The 11,684-nt window shown below is 32.3% G+C and overlaps 1 protein-coding gene, 1 long non-coding RNA gene and 1 pseudogene across 4 annotated transcripts; 2 read left to right on the top strand and 1 right to left on the bottom strand.

Moving 5' to 3' along the window:
• Window positions 1-1,895: 1,895 nt before the first annotated feature.
• LOC145103720 (seven transmembrane domain protein) lies at window positions 1,896-4,194 on the top strand. The gene is made up of 7 exons (XM_079041020.1): window positions 1,896-2,082; window positions 2,915-2,984; window positions 3,107-3,166; window positions 3,244-3,358; window positions 3,440-3,555; window positions 3,674-3,798; window positions 3,883-4,194. Exons 1-7 carry the CDS (start codon window positions 2,006-2,008, stop codon window positions 4,010-4,012), a joined length of 693 nt encoding a protein of 230 aa, XP_078897146.1. The 5' UTR covers window positions 1,896-2,005; the 3' UTR covers window positions 4,013-4,194.
• Window positions 4,195-4,773: 579 nt separating this feature from the next.
• On the bottom strand, window positions 4,774-8,703 carry LOC145103817 (uncharacterized). 3 transcript variants are annotated; one of them, XR_013706917.1, is made up of 10 exons: window positions 8,272-8,699; window positions 8,008-8,187; window positions 7,050-7,081; window positions 6,803-6,963; window positions 6,414-6,542; window positions 6,259-6,341; window positions 5,704-5,804; window positions 5,554-5,622; window positions 5,126-5,306; window positions 4,777-4,933 (listed from the first exon to the last, which is right to left on the bottom strand). It is a non-coding gene; the product is annotated as an uncharacterized LOC145103817 (long non-coding RNA). The 3 variants fall into 3 exon arrangements; XR_013706926.1 differs by having other exon boundaries at window positions 4,774-4,933; window positions 6,259-6,542; window positions 6,803-6,949; window positions 8,272-8,703; XR_013706893.1 differs by having other exon boundaries at window positions 4,776-4,933; window positions 6,259-6,542; window positions 8,272-8,701.
• A 580-nt stretch (window positions 8,704-9,283) lies between these two features.
• On the top strand, window positions 9,284-11,171 carry LOC145112859 (protein FAR1-RELATED SEQUENCE 11-like; annotated as a pseudogene).
• Window positions 11,172-11,684: the final 513 nt, after the last annotated feature.

Consider the following 11,684-nt stretch of genomic DNA (forward strand, 5'->3'; position numbering starts at 1 on the left):
TTTGGTATTGAGGTTGGTTTGGGTTTGAAATGGGTAGTAAACACCACCAAAGTGTAAATTTGGTGGAGAATAAATTGGCTGATCGCTTTGATTTTGAACGAAATTTGCTAAAGAAGATGAGATGTTTAGGTTTTGGGTGTTTTTTTTATTATTATTATTATTTTGTATTTTTTTGAACTTTTGGGTTGAAAGGGAAAGACATTTTTTTCACAAAAATTGTACTGTTGAGTGAAAATATGAATATGGTGAAGTGGGATAAAATATAAGAGATAGTGTTATTTATATTGGGTAAAAATGGATGATTTTTTGAAAAAAAAATTTAAAAAACGGTCACAAGGACCCTCCAACGTTCACAAACATTTAACCCAATACACTCTCTCTCATCGGTAACTATTAGCCGAGTTGCCGAGCTCAGCTTGGCATGCCGAGGACTCGGCCCGGTGTTCGCCGAGCTAGCCGAGGTGCTTGCCGAAGCCACTCTGAGTGGCCTAATGAGGCACTACTCACACCAAGAAATGTTCTCCTCGGTAGAAGCTAAGTAGATGTTAGCATGTACTCCATCAGCACTTGGTAAATGGTCAATTGTTGTCTTCATTAGTAGCTTATATGTTGATAAATTGCAGGCTTTATGTACACTTCAGTTAATGATCAGCTGATAGCCACTAGGGCACTAGCCGATGTTTTCTTAAACACTTACAGACCTTGCTACTCTTCAACATCGAACCCTTTGACCATGTATGTCCTATAAGTAGATCCTTTTGATAAAAATTCGTTCCACTTGAATAATATAAATCGTCTTTCTAATATCTGAGACTTGGCCTAAAATATAGAATAATACACTAACTTAAAATTTGTAATTCCATTTAAATATTTACAACTACATTAATTATTTTCATAATAACCATGACTTTAAATTTTAGTTATATATCAGTTCACCCAATACTCGAAACACTTAACAAATACTATTAATTATTTCACACATATTCATTATTTTGACTTTGTAGGTCAAACCATAACAACCCGATAACCTATATTAATCTTGAATAAGTATTTGAACATTATTTGCAAATGGAGTTTTATAATTTATTCGAATACTAGTTTATAACCCGTGGGAACCACGAGTTATAAAATTAATTCAACTTTCATAGTAAAAATCTATAATTATAAATCAATTATTTTAAATAAATTATTAACTAAGAGATATATCAAAATTTTAAAATTATTATAATTTCAAATTTAACATATAATTAGAAAAAGTAAATTTGAATTTTGAAGTGTTGCCTAATATATCTCCTTGATATGTGGAAGAAGAATTGTATTTAAGTGACACGTGTCAAAAGAAGATTCAACCTATTTATTTATTAGAAACTAGGTGTAAGACCCATGTATTACATGAGTTCATTTTAAAGAAAAAATAATGAAATTCTAAACATTTGAGAAGTTTGAATTTATAAGGAAAAAATAGAAAAATATTGAATTTTTAAAATTAAATTGTTTGTTTTTCTTTTAAATTAAAAAAATAATTTAGATAAATAAACAAAGGAAATTAATGAAACTTAATTTAGAAAATTTGAAAATAAAAGTAAGTCAATTAATAAAATTGATGCATTTATTATTACATTTATTGAAATTATTAAATTTAAATATTATGTGAAAATTAATAAAATGAAAAAAACCACAAAATGTCATGTGGAAAAACATTAATTGAAAATAACCACAAAATGACATGTGGTCAAATCAATGAGAGTGTGACATGTGCCAAAAAGTTCTAGGAAGGATTGAGATAATTCGAACATGGGCTAGAGCCCGCTATTTTGAGGGTAATTTCGTTTTGTAGCCCATTAGTAAAACCCTAAAACGTAAGCCCAGTTACACTTTAAGATCGGATTCTATGTGATCATCCTCACTCGAATGACCGTGATCACGCAGTTGAAAACACAACACTGATCGGGTTTTTCGTCTCTGGATCTCTCTCCATTCTCGATTTTGCAGGCGAGAGAGAACGATGACGATGTTTCACTTCTTCAACTGTGCAATCTTAACGTTTGGCCCTCACGCCGTATACTATTCCGCTACTCCTCTGTAAGTCTCTCTTCTCGAATTAACGACCTAATTTGTGGCATCGTATCTACAGATTTACTTTTCTAGTGTGATTGTTTCAGCTAGAAATATAGTTGAGCAATTAAGAATTTAAGAGTTCATTTATCGTATGCTGCAACCATAGTTATTGAAAGCGATTACTGTGTATTAATTATTTGTACTGTTGTATAATACCGTATGTAAATTGTACCTACTTTTGTGACATTGTAATTTCGTTATCAAGAAGATTTAGTTTGTGGTAAAGAATTTAGTTGATAGCTTTAGATTGGATTTTCCACGTTGAGTTTATGTTCGTTGGACATTTCTATAGATTAATCGAACAACCGAGATTTGTGAGAAACTGGTAATTCTCTAGCTCGTGTTTCTATTTTGATGCTTTTGGGACTTTTGGTTCTTTGTTCTTCGGGAATTTTGTCAATGAAATTGAACCTTGTTTAAATTTAGCTCTGTGAAAGCGTATTGGTGCTTTGTGTATTTCACACCAAGAATGCTTACACTTAAGAGATTTTATGAATCAAATTTGAACTAATAGTCAAGAAACTTGCTAATATTTAGCTCAGAAAACTATATTGGTACTTTAAACTCATTGTTTCTTGGGAATTTCGTCATTTGTGTGTGATGGATCATGAAGTTAAAAACTCAGATTGTTAAATTACATGGAAACAAACTAGGTGGAAATCAGATGACTCCAGTGTTTGTGAATTATGATCATAATATCCATTCAACCAATACTATGAAATGTGGTATATAATATTAGCATGATTTATAAAAAGTCTTACATAAGCTCATGGTAATTTTTTCTTTTTTACTGAAGATCTGAGTATGATACATTGGGGACTTCTGTGAAAACTGCTGTTGTGTATCTTGGCACAGCATTAGTGAAGGTATGCATGCATTCCTTCCCCTTTCACCAACTTTTTTAATTACTCAAAATTATAAACAAAACTCATAAAAAACATCTTCTTTTAACTAATTTTGTCATTTCTATTCAAATATTTGACCACAGCTTGTTTGCCTCGCTACATTTCTTAAAGTTTCCGAAAGCGACAGCTTTGATCCCTCTCAGGTGACTTTCTTTTCCATTATCACTTACCAATAAATTCATTGTTTTTTTAATTTTCATTTTTTTTTTCATTTTTGTAGGAACTGTTGAAAGCTTTGATTGGTTTTATCGATGTTGCTGGGCTTTACTTTGCCTTGACTCAGTTGACTCACCGAAACATCTCGCAAAATCACAAGTTCCAAGCCGTTGGACTCGGTGAGTCACATTATTATAATAATATAATTATTATATCCGGTTTAATTAAAATTAATGAATTTATGATATGTGATATGACAGGGTGGGCTTTTGCTGATTCTGTTTTGCATAGGCTGGCTCCACTTTGGGTGGGTGCTAGAGGACTTGAATTCACTTGGGATTACATTCTTCAAGGCCTTGAAGCAAATGCAAATCTGGTATTTACTATAAATTTAAAAAAAAAAAAAAAAAAAAAAAAAAAAAAAAAAAAAGATTTTACTACATTTTCAAAAACAAGGTTATAATGAATTTTCTTATTTTGAATAAATAATACAGATGTTAAGTCTATCACTTGCTGCATTGGGATCTTTGATGTGGTTAAGGAAAAACAAGCCCAAGACATTGATTCCTATCATATACGCATGTGCAGGAATTGTAGCCACAATGCCTTCTATCACAAGGTTTTTTTTTTGTTCTTTTTTTTTAATACACAAAAAAGCGTATATTATTATTGTATAATAAAACATATGTTTATGTTTTTGCAGCTATTTGAGGTGGGGGTTGAAATGGCATCTTCCAGAAGTTGTGGGTTTTCAAGTGTTGACCTCGTTGACCATGGCTTTGATCAGTTGGCAACTTTTCTCAGCCTGTCAAAGACCGTCATCATCTGCTTGATTCAGACGAATGGGAGTTTTCAGCCTCAATGGCACTTTTGTTATTCTTGTAGAAATTTAGACTAAATTCATCAATCTGTCTTTTGATTTACTTGTTTTGCCCTATTCCACAACTATTGTTTAGAAATGAGCTTTCTTTAACAGCAAAAAAAAATAATATCTATAATGATTTTGTGTTCTAAATTTTTTATGAAAATGAATGACTCAAGAAATGAGACAAAATATTAACCAGCAGATTAATGTCTAAATATAAATACTTAGTATATTTATATGAGAAATGTACTAATTTAGCCAAATTTGTTAATTACTTTTCACAAAATAGCCAAAAAAATTGTAGTTTTTGCAAAATAGCCATTAAAATCACAGATGGCTAACATTATATCTGCTATCTAGGCTTTCCATCTGCTATTTCATTATAAAAATGCTAAATTTTTCCAATCGGGACGCCAAATCACAGATGTATTTTGTTCCATCTATGGTTTCCTCTCTTCCCTATCTACGGTTTTATCTTCTCTATATATATACTAGTCGAATCCCTGTGCGTTGCGCGTGAATACAATTATTTAATTAAAATAGTAACATTTAACAAATTATGATTTAATAGTTAACATATTAGTTTTATTAATTGTAATAAATTTATTTTATTAGTTATTTCCACTATTAATTTATAACTAGGTGGGAAACCCCGCTCCGCGGGGTTCGGAACAAACAAATTTACTGAACACACATGGGTCGGATAATTTTTGTTGATGTTTGACGGGTCACGAAAGTAGGATGCTATAATGTCATTCAAATACAAACCAACCGGATAGATTGAAAACAATATAATGTCCTAATGTAAGAAATTAAAGTAAACAAATAAATTAGTGTACGTTGCTGTTTTTTGCATTTAACGCTTTTGGTTGATATTGAATAAAGCGACCTGAAGAAAAAAAACATATTTTGTATTATTAACGTATTCACATTTTTTTTTGATGCAACTGTGCATACTAAAAAGCTTACAATATCTACCCTAATCCATCAGAATATGTTAGTTTAATGAGTCATAAAATAATAGGCATTATCTTAAACTATCTACAGCTCTAATATGGGGAAAAAAAATTGCTTTACATACCCTTTGAGAGAGTATAGTTGCTCAATTAACCAAGTAAGTAACATAGTTGTTGCGAAGAAGTTGAAATTCCCAAATGAAGCAACACAAAATATAGAAATCTAGAACCAATCAGCTTCTTTTCAACAACATAACCACCATCAATTCTATAAAGTAACCTTTATACTGACTTCTTTTCACATTCCTACACACAAAACAGATATAAAACCCCAAGTCAAAAGCCCACAGTCATAATCATCATTCTATTACCCTATGAGAAAAAACAATGAAACATACAAAATTTGTAATTTATGAGGACTTCAACAACTCCAATACACAAAAACCTAAATAATGAAACAAATCTACAAAAGAATTTATCTGAGAACAAAATAACTGAGATGAAATCAATCAGAAAATAAAGTAGTTGAATAAAAGATGAAAAAAAATCTGACCTGTTGCATTTCAATTCGTGGTTGTGCATGATTTATGCTGACATAATTTTCTCATAGTTAAGTATAAGCCTGCAAGATGAAAACTCATAGTTATAAAATCATCTTTATGTCTAACTTGCATTCTATAAGCTGTGTTTCCAAGTGTATCACCATTATGGGTTAAAATCTGATAAGAATTGTTTGCCATTGAGGAGATATTTGAATTGGAAGTAGATTCTCTAAGCTGTGTTTCCAGCTCTTCAATTGCACCCCTACAAACCAAGAATAAACGCTTTAGTTTAATCCCATTATATGAAACCTTCAGAGACTTGTTAGGCGATAAACCACTCTTTTTTAAATGGAAAATGTGTCAGCATGCAGACACGGAGAGGTCTCCTCATATATTTCCAAATAAACATACATTTTGAGTAGAGTAGACGGAATTAAGAAAAGTAATATCTTATAACATATATATATTTAGAGTGATGAGTAAATAGGTAAACCTAGGAAGATATGCCCTAAATCAACAATGAATATGTTACATGTGACATGTCAAAACAGCAAAAATAAATAAATAAAATAAAAAATTAAATTGCAATATCGATACTGTAAAAAAACTGCAATATTTGTGCTGTGTCAAAAACAGCAGCAAATACATGCTGTCAAAAATAGCATAAAAAAAATTAGTGATGCCAAAACAATAAATAAGCAGTTTTAAATATATACCTTATGTTGTTATGCATTGCAAGTTTGTACATTCATTCCCAATCATCTTTGATCTCTTTTACAAATGCTACATTTTCCTATTTCTATAATCAATAAAAACAAAGTTAATAATGCAAGATTATAAGTTTAAACTAATAAAAGATGAACTAAAGTGCCTTCATCAATTTCTTGTATTCGGACCCCCTATTTTTTGTATTTTTGTTCCACCCTGACCAGTAATACATCCACCTTGGTTGTCGCTTCTTTATCATTCGATTCATTTTGAGAGACATCATAGCAGTAGCCTGAAAAACAAAAATCAATTTACAAATAGACATGGTTTACCTTCCGAAGTGAAAGTCTGGAAGATAAAATCAGGAAATCTGGAGGAGGAAATCTAATATCAAGATATCTCTACGAATTAACAAAAAAAAACCAACAAAAAAAATGGTATATATTTACACCAACAGAATCAACCAAATGAATTATAATTTCTTTAATTCAAGTGAAAGATTAATTTTACAAAAAAGAACCAACTACATAACACTAACACCATAAAACATACCTATTCTTTCTTATGGCTTCTCAAAGAATTTGGGATCTTACACATCACTTTTTCATCAAATAATGCATATTCTTTCTCGATCTCAATCTATGCTGTCTCACCAAGTGGATTGAGTGTATGTTGAGAATTCAATTGTAGCCATGGAATCTGTGATCACATTTCTTGCAGTTTTTCAAAATGATTAAAGATCAATCAAAGTTCATTCAAAGAATCAAGTTTATTCATGAAAGAGTTTGAAATTGCATACCGTTTGTGAAGAGCTTGAATATGAACACATACCTGCACATATTATCATACAAACAGAGTGATTAGAGCACATACATATATGCCCCTGCCACATGTCAAATAGATAAAAAAGAATTAAGACATAAATCCTATAGTTTGCAATAACATATAGTAAATAGTTCGAAATAAAGAAGAAAAATATTTGACTATATAAATCTCTGACACACAAATGTTGATTACCAAGTATTAAATATGTCAATAACGTTGAGTCACCTGCAAGAAAGGCGTCCCCTTAATGATCGATTAGTAAATATATATCGATAAAAAATTTTACTTTGTATAGATTTAAAAAATTTTAGGTGATTACAGAAAAGAACACAAACACGGGTGAACAAATTAACATTCACATATGATACGGATTTGAATCCTGCCAACTCCCTTCATGTCTAAACCAATCTTAGCATCACATTCCTATCTAATTCCCTAAACAATTTAATCATATTGACCAAGAAAAATAATAGTTTAAACAAATTACTGATACTTTTAAACAAACATATGGCTGATACTTTTATTATCTAAGGTTTCAATCTTTCAGTTTGCATCAAATTATAGTGCTCACAATTACCATTAGAGTCGGAAAAGGAAATGCCAAACAAACATAGTAAGAAGAAATGAAAATTAAAATCAATATAAACGAACAATCTACATTTGCAAACAAAAGGTATTTAATTTCAGCAAGGTTATAAACAGACAAAAAATTAAAAAATGTTTTTTTTTTTTTTGTTATTTGGTTTAGACATTTCTTCAAACAGGTGATGGGCATAGATACGAAGACACACATAGAAACCAAATTAACATGTAATCGGAACTAAAATCCACTGTTAAATGAAATTAACATGCAAACTTACAGCCTTCAGTTGTATTAGATACAATAAATCGATAGAAAAGTCGAAAATCAATAGAAACCATAGAACACATACTGAAATCAGATATTGACGGTGACATGAGAGAGAAATCGGAAATTCGAAATCCACAGCAACCAGTATGAATCGATTGTGCGTTGGAACCCTCAGTGGAGCGATGGTGCGGTGGTACTGTGGTGACCTTCTGAAGCAGATCCGTCCCAGTAGTGGTAGTATCAAGTCATCGACAGTACCAATCTGTGAATGGGTTATAGAGGCGGTGAAGAAATTGAAGGAACGGAGGCGTACAACAATACCCCCAAAAAAATTAAGGAAACACACCTGTGGTGGTAGTGGTAAAAGCCGTAGGGTAAGTTGGCCGACGGAGGTGTCAAAGGCGCATGATGATGCCTCCTTCTTTCAAAACCGACATGCAGAAGAGTGAAGCTGGTTGTCTGGTGGTAGCCGATTCGGCGAGGCGTACCTTAGCGGGAGGTGGTGGAAACGATCGAAGGAGATATCCGCTGCTACACCAACAGGTGGTGACGAAGAAGAAGGGATAGGCGGTGGAGACGATCGATGGGTTGGTTGGTTTAAGGATCGATGTAAGTGTGGAGCGATAGAGAAAAAAGAAAGAGATGAAAAAAAAAAGTTGTCTTCTGCATATTGAAATCGATGCAATTAGCGGTGAAGAGGTGAGCAATGACGGTGGAAGATAGATATTGGGCGAGAGAGGCGGTGACGACACAACATGAACACGTTGCAGAGATTAAAGCCAAAACCAGCCAAACCATCGACGAGGCAAAAGCACGTGGACATACAATATAGAAAAATGATAAAATATACCCCTATAAAAGAAAGAGGCCACAATTGTAAAAACAGATATAGACCAATGACGATTTCTGCCAAAAAAAAAAAACATATGCTTCACTGTAGCTAAGGATGTAGCTAAGGATGGAGAATTTTAATATATATATATATATATATATATATATATATAATTGAGTTTTTCTAATATGTGACGTAAGGACACATATAAGAAATAGTAACTATAGTAAAAAGAAAATTATTGGAACTAGGATCCGTACTAATTAGCAAATTGTTTTTTTATTTTCCAAATTTACGTTTATATTATTTCCATACTAAAGTTTCATGTTAATTAATTTACCTTTTAGTTCCCTCCAATTTTTCCTCACACTCACGGTACATATATATATTTTAGTTTTTATTCCTTCTAATATGATTACATATCTTCCATGTTTATATATGATCTTTTTAATTTTTTTTACAGTATATATATCTTCTGTCATTTTCTTCGACAAACAATAGTTTAACATTTTGCTAACATTTACAGATGAAAGAACGCATCTTTTTTGATCTTAATGAAGTTCCTGTGGAAGAAAACTCCATAAATGCACGGCATGAAAAAACTGCTATTGAAAAACATAGTTAAAACAACAAGACAATTTTTGATGAACCGTTTGTTGGTAAAGAGGCTCTTATTTTTTATCAAAATTATGCGGGAAAGAAAGGGTTTTCCGTTCGAAAAGGAAGGTTCGTGAACAAGAAAACAGGAGAAAGGAAAAGACGTGACTTTTTTTGTCATCATGAAGGAAAATCAGAGTTTAAAAAAGATTACACAAAAAAAACAAGAAACCGAGGTTATACAAGATGTGAATGCAAAGCTCACATGCGTATAACATTGAGAAGAATTAACGAAATCTTCCCCGAAGAGTGGCAAGTCACTAAGTTTGTTGTGGCACATAATCATGTTTTGTTGAATGCTCAAGAGGTTCGTTTTTTACCATCTTACCGTAATATTACATTAGAAGATGAAAAACACATATTTTTATTAGAAGAAGGGGGTTTGTCCGTTACACAAATTATGCGTGTGATTGAGCTTGAAAGGAATGTGAGACATGGAGAACTTTCTTTTCTTAAAAATGATGTCGATAACCTTTTTACCAAAAATCATAAACTGCACTCACAGAATGATGCAAAAGAGCTTTTGGAGTACTGTAAAAATGCTAAAAATGAAAATCTTAATTTTCAATATGCATTTACACTAGATAGCAAAAATAGACTAGAACATATTTTTTGGTGTCATGCTCATTGTTTTGAATTGTATCAAAAATACGGAGATGTTGTGGTATTTGATACTACATACAAGGTGAATTCATATGACATGCCATTTGGCATATTTGTCGGTATAGACAATCATGGAAGAACTATATTGTTTGGTTGTGCACTTCTACGTAATGAGAAACTAAACACATTTGAATGGCTCTTTAAGGTAAGTCAATTTTTGTTTGATTTTTTTGAAACCTATTTGTATAATTATGTGATTAAATTTATGAAGTTTACTTTATTTTCAGAATTTTACTCTATTGATGAAAAAGTCACCAAAAACGATATTGACCGATCAAGATCCTTGGATGAAACAAGCAATTGAAACGGAGATGTCTTATACTAAACATGCATTTTGCATATGGCACATCACCACTAAGTTTAGCAGTTGGTTTACTTCGGTGCTAAGAAGTGAATACTCAAGTTGGTGCACCGAATTTTACAACTTATATAAGTTAGATTCGGTTGAAGAATTTGAGCAAGAATGGCCATTAGTAAGTGCAAAATACAATCTTGAAAAGAATAAGCATGTAACAGCGTTATACCAGATTAAAAAAATTTGGGTTCCAAGCTATCTTCGTGGCTTTTTCTTTGGTGGCATGACGACTACATGAAGATCAGAGAGCATAAATTTATTTATAAAAAAATTTATATATTCCCATACATGTCTAATTGAGTTTATTAGACAAGTAAGTACCAATATTTAGTTTATTATATTTTTTTAGGTTAAGCATTTTTTAATTAATCTTTTTTCACTTATAATTGTATAGGTTGGTCTTGCCATTGAAGATGTTGGGCATAAACAAATGCATGATAGTATGGTGTCAAAATGTTAAGAGTCGCATTTGAGATCATTATCACCATTAGAAAAACAAGGCTACCAAGTTTTGACTCCATACGCATTCAAAAAGTTTCAAGATCAGTTTGCTCAAGCGATTCAATATTCGGTTCGAGAAGAAAATAGTACAAGTTTTATTGTCAAACATTACAAAGCGGCTCGACAACATCAGGTGGTTTGGGATGGTAAGATGGCTAAATGCACTTGCAAAAACTTTGAATTTGTCGGGATACTTTGTCGTCACATCTTAAGTGTTCTTCTCCATTGTTTTGTATAAGTTGTGAACGATGCCAAAGAACGGGAAACATTTCACAAAAGAATCAAATGCCACAAAATCTCATCCTTGTTTGTGAAGTTTTTGACGTATGGGGGATTGATTTCATGGGCCCATTTCCTATTTCGTTTGGCAACGTTTACATCTTGCTCGCGGTTGACTATGTTTCTAAGTGGGTTGAAGCCAAAGCCACACGGTCGGATGATGCCAAAACAGTTATCGAGTTTTTAAAGTCTAATGTTTTTGTGAGATTTGGTGTGCCTAGGGCGTTGATCAGTGATCGAGGGGCGCATTTCTGCAACAAGATGATGGAGGCTTTATTGAAGAAGTACAACGTGACCCATCGTGTTTCAACCGCTTACCACCCTCAAACGAACGGTCAAGTGGAAGTTTCAAATCGTGAGGTGAAGAGCATTCTTGAGAAAACAGTGAATCCGACGAGAAAGGATTGGAGTTTGAGGCTTGATGATGCCTTATGGGCCTATCGGACCGCTTACAAGACCCCGATAGGAATGT

This window comes from Lactuca virosa, chromosome 1 (assembly GCF_052849685.1).
Source record: "Lactuca virosa cultivar CGN04683 chromosome 1, Lactuca_virosa_CGN04683_v6, whole genome shotgun sequence".
In the NCBI taxonomy this organism is placed as follows: Eukaryota; Viridiplantae; Streptophyta; class Magnoliopsida; order Asterales; family Asteraceae; genus Lactuca; species Lactuca virosa.